Raw genomic sequence first — 20614 nt, 5'->3', positions numbered from 1 at the left:
AAAACAAATAATAAAAGACCAGCTGTAAATAACAATAACGGGGCTATATACAGGGGGTACCGGTACAGTCAATGTGCGGGGGCACCAGTGTCGATGTAATTGAGGTAATATGTACATATAGGTATAGTTATTAAAGTGACTATGCATAGATAATAACAGAGAGTAGCAGCAGCGTAAAAGGGGGGGAGGGGGGCATTGCAAATAGTCTGGGTAGCCATTTGATTAGATGTTCAGGAGTCTTATGGTTTGGGGGTAGAAGCTGTTTAGAAGCCTCTTGGACATAGACTTGGCGCTCCAGTACAGCTTGCCGTGCGGTAGCAGAGAGAACAGTCTATGACTAGGGTGGCTGGAGTCTTTGACAATTTTTAGGGCCTTCCTCTGACACCGCCTGGTATAGAGGTCCTGGATGGCAGGAAGCCTGGCCCCGTACTGGGCCGTACGCACTACCCTCTGTAGCGCCTTGCGGTCGGAGGCCGAGCAGTTGCCATCCCATGCAGTGATAAAACCCGTCAGAATGCTCTCGGTGGTGCAGCTGTAAAACCTTTTGAAAATCTGAGGACCATGCAAAATACTTTAGTCTCCTGAGGGGGAATAGCTTTGTTGTGCCCTCTTCACGGCTGTCTTGGTGTGCTTGGACCATGTTAGTTTGTTGGTGATGTAGACGCCAAGGAACTTGTCAACCTGCTCCACTACAGCCCCGTCGGTGAGAATGGGGGCGAGTTCAGTCCTCCTTTTCCTATAGTCCACAATCATCTCCTTTGTCTTGATCACATCTCTGACCTCCTCCCTATAGGCTGTCTCATTGTTGTTGGTGATCAGGCCTACCACAGTTGTGTCATTGGCAAACTTAATGATGGTGTTGGAGTCGTGCCTGTCAGTGCAGTCACGAGTGAACAGGGAGTACAAGAAGGGACTGGACTAATCACGCACCCATGAGGGGACCCCGTGTTGACGATCAGCGTGCTGGATGTGTTGTTTTTTTAAACTTTATTTTATTTTATTATTTTTACCCCTTTTTTCTCCCCAATTTCGTGGTATCCAATTGGTAGTAGTTACTGTCTTGTCTCATCGCTGCAACTCCCATACGGACTCGGGAGAGGCGAAGGTCGAGAGCCATGCGTCCTCCGAAACACAACCCAACCAAGCCTCACTGCTTCTTGACACAACGCACATCCAACCCGGAAGTCAGCCGCACCAATGTGTCGGAGGAAACACCGTACACCTAGCGACCTGGTCAGCATGCACTGTGCCTGGCCCGCCACAGGAGTCGCTAGTGCGCGATGAGACAAGGATATCCCTGCCGGCCAAACCCTCCCTAACCTGGACGACGCTGGGCCAATTGTGCATCGTCCCATGAGCCTCCCGGTCGCGGCCGGCTGCGGCAGAGCCAGGGCTCGAACCCAGAATCTCTGGTGGCACAACAACAGAGCGTGATCACACAGTCGCCCGGAACAGCTGATGCTCTCATGCATGTTTCAGTGTTACTTGCCTCGAAGCGAGCACAGAAGTTATTTAGCTCATCTTGTAGGCTCGTGTCACTGGGCAGCTCTCGGCTGTGCTTCCCTTTGTAGTCTGTACGTCGGAGCCGGTGTAGTATGATTCGATCTTAGTCCTGTATTGACACTTTGCCTGTTTAATGGTTTGTCGGAGGGCATAGCGGGATTTCTTGTAAGCTTCCGGGTTAGAGTCCCACTCCTTGAAAGCAGCAGGTCTACCCTTTAGCTCAGTTCGAATGTTGCCTGTAATCCATGGCTTCTGGTTGGGGTATGTACGTACAGTCACTGTGGGGATGACGTCATTGATGCACTTATTGATGAAGTCAGTGACTGATGTGGTGCACTCCTCAATGCCATCGGAAGAATCCCGGAACATGTTCCAGTCTGTGCTAGCAAAACAGTCCTGTAGTTTAGCATCTGCTTCATCTGACCTCTTTTTATAGACCGATTCACTGGTGCTTCCTGCTTTAATTTTTGCTTGTAAGAAGGAATCAGGATAGAATTTTAGAATTAGGGTCAGAGTTGCCATAGGGGGGCGAGGGAGAGCTTTGTACGTGTCTCTGTGTGTGGAGTAAAGGTGGTCTAGAGTTTTTTTTTTTTCCTCTGGTTGCAGATTTAACATGCTGATAGAAAAACTGATTTAAGTTTCCCTGCATTAAAGTCACCGGCCACTAGGAGCACCGCCTCTGGTTGAGCATTTTCCTGTTTGCTTATGGCGGTATACAGCTCATTGAGTGCGATTTTAGTGCCAGCATCGGTCTGTGGTGGTATGTAGACAGCTACGAAAAATACAGATGAAAACTCTCTAGGTAGATAGTGTAGTCTACAGCTTATCATGAGATCCTCTACCTCAGGCGAGCAAAACCTCGAGACTTCAGCTGTTGTTTACAAATATACATAGGTCCCCGCCCCGTGTCTTACTAGAAGCTGTTGTTCTATCCTGCCGATAGTGCATAACCCGTCAGCTGTATGTTATTAATGTCACCGTTCAGCCACGACTCAGTGAAACATAAAATATTACAGTTTTTAATGTCTCGTTGGTAGGATATATGTGCTTTCAGTTTATCAAATTTATTTTCCAGCGATTAAACATTAGCTAACAGTACTGATGGCAAAGGCAGATTAGCCACTCGTCGCCTGATCCTCACAAGGCACCCCGATCTCTTTCCGCAAAATCTCAGTTTCTTTTTCCAGCGAATGACGGGGTGAGGGCCTTTTCGGGTGTTTGGAGTATATCCTTCCCGTCTGACTCTTAAGAAATATTCTTTGTCCAATTTGAGGTGAGTAATCTCTGTTCTGATGTCCAGAAGCTATTTTCGGTCATAAGAGACGGTAGCAGCAACATTATGTACAAAATAAGTTACAAACAATATGAAAAAACGAACAAAATAGCACGGTTGGTTAAGAGCAAATAAAACAGCAGCCATCCTCTCCGGCGCCATCTTCAATAATCATGGATGATTCTGGGTAATTACTGAGTAACTCTACTTTACAGCTTAATTATGAGTAACTGTAGAGACCTATTGATGGTGAATGAGTAACGGATCACAAGGCATTCTTTGGCAAGTAAAAAATGATTGACGAATACCTGAAGAATGGGATCTTTCAGAGTTAAAGGAAGGATAAAGCATCCCTCATGAGAATTCAAGTCAGATCTGGGCCTCCAGTGAAACACGTCTACATACTCCATCTGAATTATCCAATGTTTCCTGTAAGGGACTCCTGGGGCATTTCTCCAGCAAACCAACAAGAGAACGTTTGTTGTTGTCCAGGCTCTGAGAATAAAGAATAGACTGGTTGACCTTTAGCCTAATTTATCACTCTGGAACGTATTTCTCTGTCTTGAGGTAGCTAGCAACCTTCTTGTTATTTAGATACACCATTATTTGTTACTGTGCCCTGCAGTCCTAGAGATTAAAGAAGTGGTTTGTGATGCGGGACATTGAGGGGAGAGTGACATCATCAACATTTTGCACATTCCAAGCATTCTGACACAATGACACCATGTGCCTACATTCTGTCCCACACATTCCATTTATCCTGAATGTGCTCCCAACCCCCATAGTTATATAGAGCCAGTACAGTACAATCTCAAGTGAGAGTGGGTTGAAAACATTGACCATGTAGTAGGCTACTATGTCCTTCAGGACCATAGAACGCAGCAGGTTCAGTTTCCCTGAGTGGGTTTTTGTACCAGGATTCAGTACAAACAAGGAAACCATGGGCTGATTAGCAATCAGCTCAGATGTGTCAAGTGCACACACTAGAGAGGCTGGCTAATTGAAAGTCTGGACTTTTTTCTAGGGAGTACCTAAAACTGTGCAGAAAAAAATAAGAAATACCCACTCACTTTATGTAATTTTCTATGACTCTGGCTCTCCAACACATTGCCTTTGTTTTTGGTTGGCCAAGGATGGAAGGGAAGATCTAAGATCATCTTGACATGCCAATTACATTACTCTAATTTCAAAGCATGGATAAAATCGCTCTAAGATAATTATCTCTATGAAAATGATTCAGAAGTTCCTATGGCACTATATTCCTATTATCATGTAACAGGGTTGTCTGAAACGAACGATTGCTTATTTCCAGTTTCAACATACAGCATAATGTGACTTTGTGCTGTACCATTCCACTGTCTTCAGACCTCCAGGCCTGTCATCTTGGCTTTGGATCATCCTGCACCCCTCCTGTGGCATATTGAGCCTGGTGCCTCTGAATCACTTCGTCACCTGATGGCCTGTCTCTGTCACTACCAGGGGTTTTCTCTATTCTCAGCCCTATCAGAACTAACTGATTTCAACAGAGGGTATATGTCAGTATAGAACAGAAACCCAATCCAACACATGTGGCTTCATCAGACCTCTGGGTAGCTGGGAGCCTGTTAGTGAGCTCTGCTGTTAGCAGGTAAACATTAGCATAGTAATTAGCCTTTGCAAATTCTCCCAATTAAAGCTTTGTTGTTCCCTCTCTATTCCCTCTCCTGTTCTTTTTTCTCTCTCACTCCCTCTTTCTCTTTTTCTCTCTCGCTGCTCCTGTTCCTTCTCTTTCTCTCTTTCTCTGTCTCCCACTCCCACCTCTCTCCCCCTCTCCCCCCCCCCCTCTCTCTTACCCCCTCTCTTCCTGGTGTTGTCCCAGAGGAGGAGTTTAACCTGGACGACAGCCAATGGGAGGACATCCACGTCGTCACCGGGGCACTCAAGATGTTTTTCCGGGAGCTGCCAGAGCCCCTGTTTCCCTTCACATTATTTGAGCTGTTTGTGGAGGCCATCAGTGAGTATACAGCCTAGAGTTTTTGTTGTTGTCAGCATATTCAAGCATATTCGCAAAGCTTGCGCTTGCAGTCAGATTTCAGTCACTTTCATTTTGAGGTCAAGAAGACTGAAAATATGGAATGCAATGAAATTCTCCAGATCCAGATTAATAATGGTTTGTGTCAGAACTGTGTAACGGTTGCTATTCTACCAGTGAAATAGGCAGGCTTGCCTGGGTTTTACATAGTAACACATGCATCAGGCCCTGTGGTGTGTTAGCATTAATCCTGTTTATACTGTACTCCATGCGCTTTTATTTGCCTCTAGAAACGTTGTCCTCAAGGCAGCTCACTTAAACACTAAACGATTTTTCATTCAGAGAGGCTGAGAGAGAGAAAGACCACTGAGGATTGAGCCGTGGTACAGTATGCTAAATTGATACTCCACTCTCTGCTAAGCAACAGGGGTGAAATCAATAGCCATCTTTCCACATGGTCACTTGGCACATACAGTATGTATGGGCCCAGAGGAGAACAACCTCAGAGTTAGAACTTTAGGTTGCATTTGGAGGCGGTGAATAAACTCTTCAAACATTCAGATAGATCTACACAGTATGTACAGGATTTCTTTCTGTGCCTCATGTACAATGTACTGTATCATTGACTCCACTTACACCAGGTGGTCTCAAAAAGGTAGCAGAGTTCTCTGCCTCTCTCGATCTGTCCAGTCAAAAGAGGTCGCTGTAGAACTGTGAGGTGGGTCACCTCTCTCTCACCCCTGACATCCCCTGGTGGTTAGTGGGGGGAATTCCACCGGTCAAAGGTCACGGCAGCCAGGGCTGGCAGTCCAGACAGAAGCTAACACAAGATCAGATCTGACACTGAGTCATGTGTCGACATACTTCCACTCTACTTCACCACACACACACACACACACACCCCACCACACACACGCCCCCAATCCACGACTCAATTAACCCCCATCATGCCATTGTTCCGGCTCCCACCCTAGCTGCCGTCCTACTGACGCCAGTGTTAACCATGTGTAAACAATACTGTTAAAGGTTGTGCACTTGTGTTGAAATGCTACCTGGGCCCTGTAACCCCACCTCAGGGTTGGAATACAGGGGCCATCAGCTCTCTCCGGAGCTCCATGGATGAACCGTAAGGAAATTATATTGAATAATGCTTTTTCTTCTACCCCTTATTTTTTTTTAATTTGTTCTATATGTGTCATTTGTACAAAAGTGCCTGCTGTTGTCAATGCTGTCCCATCCCATACCCAAATATTCTCTCTGAGACCCTCGAAGCCCCCGGAAACAGATTGCGAAAACAATCCCAAGGTGGTGCTATAATTTGGCAATAAATATTTACATGCTCCAGAATGTAGGCCAGAATCCCCTCTGGCGCTCAAGGTGGTTACATCCAGTTAATCAGATAAGTATGTGCACGGCTGATGAGTCTCAGACAGCGTTTAGACAACTAATTAGCAGTGTAGGAAGCCCTTCATAGCAGGAGGTGTAATTAGGATAACCTGGTACGCCATGCTCCGCTGTAGAGATGAAACGGCCAGGGGTGGAGTCACTACAGATTCGCCAGTGAATGTAGTTGTGCAGCTAAATAGATGCATTAGTGACCATATGGTGACGTACACCATTAATTTACATTGCAAAGATACTGAAAAAAGACTGAAGATTTAGCATCAGCACATGGCAATCACCTGCCCCACGTCATTTAAGACGTCCTAGTTCAAGATAATGAGCTGGTTGAACTGTCCAGAACATGAGAGCAAGGCCTAATCTGCAGCCAACACATTATTAGTAAACAGTTGTTTGACTTCATGCCCTATTTAGGACCTTGAGACAGGGAGAGAGTCTCCTGGTGATGGAGATGATGGGTCGTCATCATTAGAGTCGTGTTGCCCATGCTGGCTGGCCCTGTAATGGGGTTGCATTACGGGGAGTTCCTATGGGTCCGTGGCTTGTGTGGACGGGAGGTGAGCTGATCACCAGGTCTCTAATTGAAACCACCGTTCCAAGAGCCAACAGTGTTGCAGCTTACTGGAACCATGGGCAGTGTGCATGTGTTGTTACGAATGGGCAGTGTCGTTACCGGAATCATGGGCCAAGCGCTTGGGTCCCATTGGACAAAGAGACTTACAAAGTACTACAACATGATGGTTAGTGTAGCATTGGATGTAGTCCAGTCCATTCACATCATATGAAAGGATTTTCTCAGCCACGGATAATGGAGACATGATATTGTTATCTCCTAAATATCCTAAACACAATGCAAACACTTATCATATCTTCAGTCCTACACCTCCCTTTCTTTCTTTCTTTCTCTGGTCTCCTGTTTCATTTGTTTTCTCTCTACTTTTGTATGAACAGATGCCCCCTTCCCTCCCCTCCCTCCCTCTCAGCCCCGTAGGTTTGATTAGTTGTTCAGTCTGAGGTCCTCAGGTGGTGTCCATGCAGGCCTTGTCTCCCTGTCTCCCTTCCAAGTGAGCTGTTCATTCTTGGAAGGCTGAGAGGAGCAGCTGTGTTTGCAGGCCGTGATCCTGGCACCAACTTACCACGTTCTATTATTCATGTGGGCCTCAGTATCAGAGAGGGGTATCTGGAATCTCCAGCCACCTGTCTCGCAGACAAACACTCCTTTTTGTTTCGCAAGCAAATCAATGCAAACACTGATGAATTGAGTTTGATCTTGTTAGAGCACTGCTTCTATAGTTTTGTAGAGGATGGTGGCGGCATTGAAAGTGTTGCCGTAAAAGTGTAAATGTTTCGGGGGAGGAGCGGAGTCTTGGGTTGAGACATTTTTACACTGGTTACAAGAACTAAGATGTTATATGTTCATGGCTCAGTGGATGCTATCTGTATGCATGCATGTGTGTGTTTAATTGTTGATATTTACAAAGATTTCAACTCTCTTAACATAAGTGATTTTCTTAAAATGTTTGGCTCCCAGAACTTCAGATTGGCTGGCATCCTAAAAATTATTCTGCTGTTAATTCAAAAATGCTAATTAGAAAAAGATGCATATTTTCCCAAGTTGTTTGGTCCTTGTCTATGCCCTCAGTAACCATGGAAATGGAGTCATGTGAGTTAGTAACTGGGCCACACAGACGAGGAGAGAAGTCTAAATACTGCTCCCTCCGCATCTCCACCAAGCCAGGGACTTTCTCTTCATTAACTAGCTAGCACAGTTTTATACATGGCTCTTATTTATTCACCATACTGACACAGAAACAGAAACACAGCAGAAAAACATTACTGCAGAGAGAATCGAGGGAATCTATTGTGTCTCAGTTGGGGTTGGTTGATTCACCCACTTAAGCAATAACTTTACCAATGTGGGTTCAGTATTTATGATAATACTGTAGATTAGGGAAGACAAAATGCCTGAACATGACAAACGTAAGAGAGAATCACATTTCTCTATAGTGTTTGGTATCTGTTTGAAATGCATTTGTGGTTATAATGGTGATATCCTACATTCTACAGGAAGGGCCAGACTACAATTGGGCCAGCTCATCAGATGCATATTTTCTTGGAAAATGGTAAAGTCCAGCGCTATCTCCAGGTCATCTTGGGTTACACACCACTTCTCAAGCTTCAAAGAGACACGTAATTTACATATGAATAATTGCACGTATTTATGATCTGGCGTAGTTGATAATCACCATTACAGTAGGAAAGAATAGCATTCTATAGTCTACCTCAAATACAAAGCGCACATCACAGAAAGGCAGAGAGCCCAGAGCCCTACAAGTCCTGTAGCATACAAAGGAGTTGTTTTTATTAGTTTGACATTGTTTGGTTTCTATTTCTGACTTATTGAGAGCATACAGAGCACTCATCATAATCACAGATGGATTATTAACTTACGACCTGTGTTCATAATGAGTATTAATTATGTTTGTGTATTTTCTGTAACGGGGAATGTGGTGCAAAGCACTCTCATGAATATGCAATTAAAGATTGAACAAATTAGAAAAAACGATTTAGAAATTCTGCACTTCTGTGCTACTGTGCTGAGACTTCTTAAGTTGGTAGGTAACGTTTCAGTTTGAGAATAATAATTCCTCATAATTAAGTTTTACCTTTGATCAAGATACTTGAAGATACTACCTTTTCATGAAACGGGGGCATTCAATGGTACTTATTAGTTCATTTCTTTTTATAACGCTCTAAAACAAATTTGCATGCGAAGTAAGCTGGCCATGCAAATCGTTTGAAATGCAAAAATATCTAGTTTCTATATTTCATCAAGGAGCTTTTCATGTTTAATAAATTACAGACACCATCCTCCAAGACTTTGTTATTCATTAACCAAAAGCACACAATTGGGATCCATTTAAAATCTTAATCACAACCTGCAGGATTATTTGCTTTCTGCTAATATTTGCCTTGACGGGGCTTTAGTGAGCCATGCAGTACACTAAGCCTGGAGATGAGGTTGTACAGCTAGATTTCCTGAAACAAAATACATTTCCCCGTTTATAATGGGATTATATACACAGAGGTTTAGATGCTGAATGTGTATCTAGTCACTGTGTCACCGATTGAAACACTTATCAGAAATCAAAAAGAGAAGAAAAACTTGAGGCTATTGTACAGTAATTGGTTCTCACTGAAATCTCTATGAATATACAGCTATTGACATTCTCAATTTACTAACATTGGGTTTTAAGATTTACATTGCGAATGTTTAATAACTAGGAAAGTAACTTTGCACAAATGCAAAAAATGTCTACAATTTCATAAATCGTATTGTCCCAAATTGTTACCTCAAAACAAAACAAATCAAATGTTATTTGTCACGTACACAGTTTACAGCAGGTATAAAAGGTGCAGCGAAATGCTTGTAGGCTTACAGACTTACAGGTTTCAAAACCTGTATGCATTTGTTTGGCATTTACCTTCTTGTTCCAATCTATACAGATCAGCAATTCTTAAATATTTGTTTGGGATCAAAGGACTATTCCATGGGTTACACCCCATACACAGTATTGATTTTCATTGGCACAGCCGTGTTTGTTTGTGTTGTTGTATAGAGACCTGGATGGGGAGTTGTAATGGTCTGTTGTCATAGCAGCTCATAAATCACTCAATCCCCTCTAGGTGCCCAAAAGCTGCCTAATGCTGCAGCCGGGGACTAAAGTTGACATGACTAATGTTCGTTTAGTCTTCTGTGGGGTACGCTCTATCCCTTGAGATGTTTCCCATCATTGAGAGGCTTTACTCCTGTCCATGCCAGATTCATAACAATATTGGATTTGCAAAAAAAGGAAATGGGATCTTCCAGGAAATGGTACCACACTTAATGTTCTATGCTTGCTATGGTTGCCAAAAGTCAGCTCAGTCAATTAAATAATCACAACTTCATTTATAAGAAGGCTGAAAATGATCTTCTGGTTTAGAGTACTTGTGTGAAGAGCAGTATTACCCGTATTCATCTGGCTCCATTGCTCATCCAATGCCATATTATATGACCCTGTGTGACTTTTGGGTCAGGTTGTATGTTTCAGTGTGTGGTACATTGGAGTGAATCAGCAAATGTAGATGCTATAATCCTAACAGGGCATTTTCAGCCTGCTTTAAATTAATGACACTGTCCTCGCCATCTGTCCACAATGGTGAGCTGAGGGGCATCTCCAATATGTCAGCCACCAACGGCAAAGTAATGAATGAATCATGCTTTATGATTCATGATTATGAATAAAGCTATGCTTTATCTTGGCCAGGTCGCAGTTGCAAATGAGAACTTGTTCTCAACTAGCCTACCTGGTTAAATAAAGGTGAAATAAAAATAAATAAAAATGTCCTTTGTGCCAGTAATGTAGACTAGATTAAATATTTCAGGGTGAGGCCTACTATTGATTAGTTGTGTAGCAGAAGGTGCCTCTTATAAACAGTTCTGCATTGTACTTAACAGATATATCGCCTGATCTATGTCAGAGTGGGTCATCTCTAGTCAATTCAGATAATCTCAGTGATAACTTCCAGTCATAGTTAATATTGAGGACAAAAACTAAACAGGAAAACTCTGTTCAGAGTGACAGCCTGTCCGCCAGGCAGGGAAAGCTGCCACACATTCCATCCTGCCGGGCCGGCGCAGAGCATAGCTCAGGCTAGGCTCACCTAGAGCAGAAGGTCAGGGGCCCTACTCTCTCTCCCAGAACGGGTTTGTCCATCTGTGCCCAACTGGCAGGGTTGGCACCCGACGTGGGCATCTGCCACCTGTGCCTGTGCCAGCTCGGTGTACACGCAGACATCTGCTCTGGCCGTGCTCAAGGGGAGCCTCCACGGTACGACAGACAGGGGGCCAAACATTGTCCTCGCCTCGCTCTGCGGCTCTGTCTGCTAACAACCTGGGGTAATGAGAACAAGCAGAGCTGAGTAGACTCCATTAGGCCATTAGTGTTAACCTAACCTGTGGGTTCCTTTGGAGGTCAGAGAAGGATGCTGAGCAGTGAGTACAGGGAGGGTAGAGCAAGCATGAGGTTATTGTCACCTCTTTGCAGGATGTCGATATAAAAAAACAGATAGCAGGTTTCAACAGATGGATGGGTGGTGTTGCATGGTTGTATTGCCACAGTGGATGGGACAGTTTTTGGACTATAGATGTGTTGCAGTTTCTTGTCATATTTATCAGGGATTGAGGACTGGATTTGTCTTGTTTTAATACAAAAACTATTTTACAAGTACTTTTCACTCTCTCCCTCTTCAGCAAATACATCAACATAAACACACACATTCACACGTGTTTACCCAACTCTTCCTAAATGGAGTAGCAATACAGAAAGCAAACATCTGTTCAGATTAATAACACGCAAAGTTGTTTTGGGGTGGAATTCGGGGTGGAAAAGGAGCTTGATCCCTGGACTGGTTGTATTGACGTCCCCGCCTGGCCTGGCCCCTATGAGGACTAAATCATCGAGGATTTTCTCCCTGGGATTATCTAACTCATCTGACCATAGTGTTAGGTTTCTATTTGGTTTGATTACAATCAAATAAAGTCTCATTGAAAGACATGCACATTGTTTGAGAGATTTCATTGGTGTATTCCTCTTACCTATTACAGAACAGTGTACTGCAGGCATGTGTATCGGGAGAGGAGGTCCGGTCTTAAGAGTGTTACCCATCAGCTAGCACAACATGATGTATGCTAACCATTTCTAAGGGTCATAGGTCAGACACATTGTTGCCAAACAGTTTGCCATCTATATAAGTCATTATGGGTAAGGGCCCATCTGACTCCCCATTGGAGACTAGGACGTTCCCTTGGGATGGCTAATTGGTCAGCCAAGTGTTGTGTTAAAGTAACAGAAAGGCTCTAATGGTTTCCAGTAATAACAATAATGATCATCCATTAAAAAAACAAAGTAAAGTCTCACATACTCTTGAATTGAATGTGAATAATCAGACAAACATCTACATTTGGATAATCAATCTTTATAGTGTTGCCACATAACGATATTCCTCCAAATCTTCCTTCTGAACAGAGACGAAGGCTGGCAAGCAGAAGGTGCAGGCGATAAAGAAGCTAGTACTTCAGCTCCCTAAACCCAACCAGGACACCATGAGAGTACTCTTCAGACACCTGCAGACGTAAGTTCACAGCCTGTTAATGTCATTGGAGCACAGCCAGAACATGTTGTATTCAATGTCCAGAATTCAGATGCATTGTAGAATGCGGTAGGCGAATGCTACAGTACTACAGTAGTAGTACTACTAACTCATAAATAGTATTTTTTCTATTAGCCCAGTGTTTTTAAAAAGTAGAGTGACAACAGAGGGTCAAACGTACTGTAAAGGGTGACGGAGAGGTCACACTAAAACATCAAGCTCTGTAGAAAGTTACATATGACCCTCCTATCCCCCTTCCCCCACCCGACCGTGGCATCCCGGGCCCATGTGTGCAGGACAGGGGGAAATGACCTCAGTGCTGCCTGCGTGTGCAAGTTGCCTGGCCCCGGTCCACTCTGACTGTCCTGGCCAGGCTAAAGGGGCCATATGGCTAAACCCATGTCCCAGGAGAGGTGTTCTATCCCATCTTACCCTTCTCCATATTTACCACCCCACACAGGAGGCCAAATGACTCATTTTAGATTGATGAGCCCCTCCCTAACTGGAACATACCCCTTGGCTACAGCAGAGGACGTGTGTGTTTGTCTGTTTGCTTTCGAATGCCAGGTCCCTCAATAAGTCCAAATCCCCCATTCATATCCCCATGCAGAATTGCCTGCAGAGATAACCCCAAAACATCTCCATCTCTTTATCTCTCTCTTTCTTTCTCTCTCTATTTCTGTCTCCCTCCTCTGGCTCTTTCTTTTGCTCTCCTTTCTCTCTATCTTCCTATCTCTACCTCTCGTTCCCTCTCTCTCTCTTTCAGCAATGACACACCTAGTTCAAGGAATGGTTTCAGCGGCATTTCTATCCTATTTCTCAGTCCTTCTCAGCTCTTCTTTGCAGCTCCTTTATGCAGCTTTGCATAATAGAGTATGTTGAATAATATCCTCATAAAAACTATCAATGGATTGAGTGAAGTAATGTTACTGACACATTGTTTTGCTCACACGGTTTCATTACGAGGGGATTGTGGGGACAGAGTAAATCCCAGGCAGTGCCTCCAAGTCTGCCCCCACCACAAAATGACTTCTCCCTGCCCTCTCACCATGCAAATAATCAAGCCAGAACGTCTCATGTGACAGAATGGCAGGAGAACGGGCCTCTAGGGACCAGATCCAGGACTTTGGCTACCACACCCTTACCTATTGATGTGGTTTAGCTTTAATTCACTTATTTCTCTCTCCCTCTTTCTCGCTCTCTGTCTCGCTCCATACCGCGTTCACTTCCAGTTCCACTCCTTATTTCTCATAGGCTAGATGCGTTTGCCTAATCTAAATTTCACACCAGACCACAGTAAATTGGGATCATGTGTGATTTTTTACATTTATTATTTGCCTTTTTTCCCCCAAAGAGAAGAACATAGCAGCATTGGAGGGCGCACAGGACCAGTGTATAAAACATTCTCTGAGATTGCCAGAGAGCAAAAAGAGGGGGAACACTGAGAAAATCTTATAAAGACAATTAGAGGTAAAGGATGAGAGTACGAAGTTTACGCTGACAAACGCTTATCAGTGGTGCATGTTGCCTTATCGAGGATATCAAATGAGATTACAGAGTGTGTGAATGTGTGTCCCTGCCTCCCGTATTATACAACTTCTATTCCAGAAGGAAGAGTGGTTTATGATCCCAGGCTTCACTGGGCGGTTTTATTTCGGTCCTGGCTGGGTTGGCTGTGCCTTCAGTAATGTAGGAGTCTATGAAGTTTTCTGACTGCTTTGTTGTGGCTTCATTCTCTGCCTTTGTGGAACCAGTGTTCCTTTTCCCCCCAATCCATAGGGTCTGGCTTCAATATCGAGCTGTGTACTTGCATTGTGGTGATGTGGTCAAGGAAACCAGATTCTCTGAAGTGTACCTTCACTTTTGTAAGTGTTTTTGTCACTGCTGTTCATGGTACCATTTACCACAAGGGCTTTAAAAAAATCCATGGGCTTTCAATTCCCGCTGACCTTACTACAGAGTGGAAAACAAACCTCTATAGGTGTGATAGGTAGCCACAGCCGAGGCTAGGAGAGGAATCTAAATCAATGGGTGCTGCTGAACCAGAATGGATGACATAGGTCTGTCTAGGACAGCTCTTATGATTGGCTCTCAACTGCCATGATCCAATGCAGTGTTGTTTAACCATAGTGCACCATGAAGATGCTCGCTGCTTGGAAACTTTTCAACACTTCAACTCAAATGTTTGGTCCCATGGGGTATTTTTAGTTCAGATCAAATGGGGCGCTGTCTGTTCACTTTACGAGACTGACACTTATAGTTTCAACCTTCGAGCTTTAGACCACCCCCCCATCCCCTCTCCTCCTCACCCCACCTCCTCCGGCTCCCTGCCCCTTCCTCTCTCTCTCTTCCCATCCCCACCTCAATTTATTATCTGTCCCATGATCCTGAAGGAGTCAGTGATCCTGACCCAATTAGGAGGAGCCTTCCAGGCGAGGAGGAGGGAAGGAGGGGAGGAGGAGGAGAAGAAGGAGGGGACCCCATCATGGTCCAGCTCTCATTTTCTGTCATGCCCCGCCTGGAGAAACTAGATGCTAATTAATTACCATTGGCATCTTGGGCCGTGCACGTCAGCTCATGTAGGAGACATCAATAATTCGTCAGATCAAATCACGAGTCCCCTCTGGTCAGCTCTCTGGGTAGGGTAGGATGGACATTGCTGATATGAGCTGTGTATGCCACCATGGCCTTTTAGAAACACTGTGCCAGGGTGTTGGTGACTAGTCATTACTTGCAAGTTTGGGTGTGAAGTATTTGAAGTGTGATTTTGTTTCCTGTAAGTTTAGCTAGTGTTAGAGGTTGTAGCCGTTGTAGTCAGAGGAAGAGGAGATGAGGAATAGCTAGTCTACAGTAAGTTATACCAGTCTCCGTTGTGCCGAGGCAGAATGATCCTGAGAACTTAGTAAGGTGATGTATTCCTTCTGTGAATATACAGTGGAATTACTTTAATAATGAATAATAATAATATACAGTGGAATTACTTTAATAATTGAGTCGCCTTATTTGAGATCATTAGTGAACCATTAGGCATGGTAATCCAGACCCTTAGATCATCGCAGTGTTCTAATTAAGTTAAAACGCTGATGGTCAGACAGGCAGAGAACAGTGATGTACTGTACACAGGCACAGGGCTGAGGTTAATTGCAGACATAAATAGGAAATTATAGCGTGTACACATTTTAATCAGGTTTCACTCCAAGACACACTCCAAAACACTTAGTCACATGGACATACATGCATGCAAAGACACAGACCTACAGTAATGGCAAATGCATGGATAGAAACTCTATTCATCAGGTGAATACAACTGTATTTAGAAAGTCAAAAATAAAATAAAAAGCACTTGCACATCATATTGTCCACCTCAAGTACGTGCGTTCAGTAAACTTTGTTTTTCCCAGTCATCCCCTGAAATATATATTTGACCAGAATCTTACAGCACATGCATTGCATGCGGTGACAGTAAATCTCTAATTCTGCTTTGCTAGCACCGATAAATAGGTGGCAGTGAATTTCACTTCCTGCAATTACACTCCCACCTGTGAACGTAAGTGCTCTCGTCTGGAATCAATTATGGCACTCTTTTCACAATATAGTTCCTTCCAAGACATCAGTGTTCTGTGCCTTACTAGCATTATGGCACAGGGAGACACTGTTCAGTACTAGCTACTATGGTATTGCTAAAGCTAGCACTATTGCATTATTACTATACATAAATTACCACAGTACATTGATACAGATTCGCTCTGTCACCGTAGCATGATAGCATATTTTATGGAAAATATAATTTTTTGGCTTAAAGTGAGATGAGGATAATTATTCATAATGATTATGTCAGGTTGGATCATCATCATGCCTTTCTCTTAGTAATGAGCTTGAGAAATATGCATGGCATGAACACGCCGGGTCGATATTATAATGACATGTGGCAGAGCAAGATGTTGACCATCCCACATGATTAACCATTTAGAGGCATATTTCCATTGGTGAGAGATACAGCCTGATCGTGACCTTTCCAGACACGTGTTTTATTGACATATACTGTAGCACTGAAATCAACCGTTTAGACAGACTATCCCTAATGTGAATGTCAGTCCATCTTAGATGTCTATCCTGATTGAGCTCTTGCATACCTGCCTTTACATCAGCTAGATGTTATGTTAACTTAACTATTATAGTACTTGTCACAAAGAATACTAGCTCCATACTTTGGGGAAAAAGGTAAAGAAATAAAATTGAACTTTTCTAGTGTGTGTTTTCTTACTATACATGTGCACTACATTTAGGCAATGGAAAAAATATGCAGACTGTTGTTTTATTTTGCTTTTTGTTTTATGACATGTAAGCCATAGATAACATCACTTAGGGCTTTCCAAAAGACCAGCTTCAGACGCCGCAGCGCTGCAGTGCCTAAGCCTGGCACCCTGACAATACCTTTTGGATGCAATTATCTGCTGAGAGGCCCTGTGTGGATCCGTTTTGGGCACGGAGGGACCCCATCCCACCTCAGAACGCTCCATCAAGATCCCACTGACAGCTTGGAGATGCGCCCCACGCCACAGCCCTTCCATCCCGTTCCAGGCCTCACTCCATAATGGGCCCAGAGGCCTGTGGGCGGCAGCCTCCTCCACAGAGGGAGTAGAGACTGGAGCGGAGTGGGTCCCCCTGCCTGGGCCTGCCTGGGTCTTTGTCCCACAGCCAAGCCTCAGCTCAGGAAGAATACTTCTCAAAAAGCCTCCCTGTATCACGTTCTCTGTGCTTTCTCCAGAAAGTACAACCACTGAGTCCTTATATACACCCTGCATAGCATACTGCTCATGTCAAGATAATGAAATATATATCTAATGGATTATGGCCAAGGAAGAAGGCGAGGCAATCTGTACAGTGAAACAAATGCAGATCGTACAGGAGAGAATATCATCTACAGTTTCCTCATTGCGGCATAGAATCGTACAGCATGTATGTAATGTACAAGAGTTGCATGTGCTTCTTAATTTCCTGCCCCCGCTTTATCCAGTCCCCCTCTACACTGAAACTCCATCCAGATTTATTTTGTAACTATCCCTATTCAGATACATTAGAGTCAATAGATGTTCCGCAGTTGACTGACAGTGCTGAATGTGTGGCATGAAGTGAGAGGTTTAGTTGTGGCTGAACCTGGATCTTTGAGTACACAAAGCTGGTTGCACAAATGATATACAGAGTTACCAATACTGAAATAAGAGATGTTCTCAACAGGGGCCACTCAAGGGTAAAAATCAGCCTTGCTAACAAATCTACTGAATGTGTGCAGAAATGATCCACCATTTTCCGGTGGCAATGAGATGTCTGTTTTTGTGATGATCATTGATGTTGACTGGAAAAACCTTGTTTCGTGACTCATGCGTTAATATCCCATTGTTTCAATCTCAACCATCTAAATCCAAGCTCTCTCTTATTTTCACAGATAATTTAACCATTATCTCTCTGCAGGATTCTGACGTGTTCACGGAAAAACCTGATGTCGACACAAGGCATCAGCATCGTGTTTGGCCCGACACTCATGTGGCCTGAGCTGGACTGTGGGAACATGGCGGTCAACATGGTCTATCAGAACCAGATAGTGGAGTTCATCCTCATTGAGAGCCCAGAGATCTTCGGCCTGGAGAAGAAGTGATAAGGACATTTTATCTACAGCAATGGATGGATTCATGAACAGACAAGAGGACCTGTTGTGCCTAAAGCTTGGAGCTAGTATTACTGTAATATATTATTAATAGTGAGGATTTACACCTTATCTTAAAGTTTTAATAGCATTTATATTTTACTATATCGTTAGTTACACTTCTTGAACCCAGGACCCAAACTGTGATTTCTGAATTGTGCTATAGTGAATGCATACTAGTAAATAGCTTATTTTGTGGTCTGGCTCTTCCATTGCCTTATACTGCATAGCTACAGTATCATGAATGAAGTATTGACAAAAGTAATGATACTATGTTAAGTTATCTGTGTGTGCCTGTGTGATGCATTCAAATCTGTCTTTATTCAAGTCTGTGAATGAGCATCATCCTCAAGTGTGTCTGAGACAGGCCCATTTGCATAGAGCCTGTCTCAGACACACTTGGAAATTAAAAATAATCATTTGAATATGAGCACTGAGGTTGTTTTTTTTCATATGCATTGTATGAAACCACAAGCACATTGGAAAAAGTCTCCCTTCCTCCTCCAATTGCAAATGTCTGTTTTAGGGGTTAAACAAACATATACAATGATGGAGCATGAATACTGGGTGATCAGAGGAGCCTACCTACACACAGAAACACACACACACAGCAACACACAGTGTGTGTGTGAGAGAGAGAGTCAACCCGGATGAGATGATTACTTTTAATAATTTTCTCTGACGAACGACCACTCATCGAAATATAACTAATGGAGCTGTCCCTGAAATAAAACAGTCAATCACAGTGTAAATGCATGGGAGGGCGAGCAGAGCAGAGAGGAGCAGCCACAGCCTTTGTAGTCTAATAAGTGATCACAGGACTCATATCATACGTCTGTCAGCTCCTATTACACAGCCCTGCTCCTCAAAGCACGGCCGCAATTAAAACAGGCTCCCTAATCTAGACTTATGTAATGCTATTTAAATGTGTCACTTTTAAAGTTGCCATCGTGTCCAGTACTGTACACAGTGAACTCCTTATTCTATTCTCACATCACTTTCTGTACAGCACTGTATACTGTAAGAAGTTACAGGGATCTGAAACACCTGAGAGATTCATGACAAGAGAATCACAACAGATCATACAGTACAGATTATACACAAACCTGTTTCAGATCATTTAATTCAAGAGTGAATCTAATTCCTGAATGTTTGATGAAGATCGGGGAAAAGCTTTAATCTAGGAAAATACTTTGTTTAGGCTTTTTGTCAATATGTTTGCTTTGATTTATCCAGACTGATCCAAAGCTGGTCAGCAGCACCACTTCTTCATTGCTCTACGTCAGACCAGAGGGAGGGTGGGGTGAATCAGCACCCTCTGCTGGTCACTAGTGGCCAGGGCAGTGTCACTCAGACAAGATGTTCTCCATCACTATCAGATCACAGCTGCTCTGCTCCTACTTATATGACTAGAGACCACATGAAACACACTCCCTGTCTGCTCTGACCATTTGCTCTCTGGGAGTAAAGCTTTGTTGCGCTGTGTGCTATTTTTGTATTTTCGGCTGGCGTAGGAGTCTCTTGTCTTTTAAGATACAGCAGGAGTCGCAGGTTTGCCAACACTGCAGACTTGCCCTCAAGGAAAATTGTTTGTCTTCATTGTGGATGCAGAAACCCCAAGAAAGCCATAGACTGTGTAGATACATTTTTGTCAATGTGGTCATCCATTTTACGATGTCTAAATATCAGTATGATGACAACTCTGCACCAATGACAACAGATGTCCTAGAACATGTCCTAAATCAATATCATTATACCAGGAGGACTAATGGATCTATGTAATTTGGGATGGTCCAGACACACCCTCAAGCACCAACCACTTACAGCATCTGTAGCATATAGTATCATAGACTACCAGTCCAAAGAGCTTCCACTCTGAAGCTGCCACTTTAAAGCCACTTTGAAAGTCAAAGTATGTCAAAAGAACCTGTATCAAATAATTAATTAGTCTTACTCCCAGTAGGTTGAGAGTCGTTTGAAAGGCAATAAGGTGCCATGCTTTCATACTCCTCAACAGCACTATAGAGCTGGGTAGATGACCCGTTGTGGATGTACTAATCAGTTCCCTGTAGAGCTTATTTGAGGAAGAGCATGTAGAGAGATAAGGCTAAAGCAACAGGAGCCCTGTCTAGTGTGACAAACCCACGTCCAATCAAAATGTTCCAAGTTAAATCAAGATCACTACATCTTCTGGTAGGGCACCAACCAACTATTCTATTTGTTGAGGAGAAACGTGATTTGTGTAAATACTGTCAGAAAGCGTTTCTCAGTCAGCATATCTCCATATGGATTGAGTGTACAAATAATCCAGAGATACAATTGTAGCTGTGTGGTACTGTACGACAGCATTCACATCAGTTTCAAATCAGCCAACTGCTTTCATACCCCCTAACAGAAGTTTCTGTTTATACACTTTTTAAAAGCCAATGCAAAGACTATGCCATTATGGAATGTGCTATTTCTTTCTACAGAGCTCAGCAGAGATAAGAGAAAGTCTAATTATGGGAAAGCCATTTTTCTGCATTTC

The 20614-nt window shown here is 43.5% G+C and overlaps 1 protein-coding gene across 2 annotated transcripts in view; it reads left to right on the top strand.

Moving 5' to 3' along the window:
- The window catches only part of LOC139546776 (rho GTPase-activating protein 15-like), a 43618-nt gene extending 25101 nt beyond the window's left edge, over window positions 1–18517 (top strand). The window contains exons 11-14 of one of the 2 annotated variants that reach the window (XR_011669271.1): window positions 4635–4769; window positions 8256–8311; window positions 12260–12365; window positions 17856–18517. Coding sequence is in view for 1 of the 2 variants with exons in the window: in XM_071355547.1 (XP_071211648.1) it covers window positions 4635–4769; window positions 12260–12365; window positions 17856–18039 (425 nt within the window). In the remaining variant the exon portion in view is untranslated. The remainder of the gene's footprint in view (window positions 1–4634; window positions 4770–8255; window positions 8312–12259; window positions 12366–17855) is intronic. The other variant, XM_071355547.1, reaches the window with a different exon arrangement.
- Window positions 18518–20614: the final 2097 nt, after the last annotated feature.

This window comes from Salvelinus alpinus, chromosome 20, assembly GCF_045679555.1.
Source record: "Salvelinus alpinus chromosome 20, SLU_Salpinus.1, whole genome shotgun sequence".
Classification (NCBI taxonomy): domain Eukaryota; kingdom Metazoa; phylum Chordata; class Actinopteri; order Salmoniformes; family Salmonidae; genus Salvelinus; species Salvelinus alpinus.
Note: the sequence above shows the minus strand (reverse complement) of the source record. Positions and strands in the feature narration are given on the sequence as shown.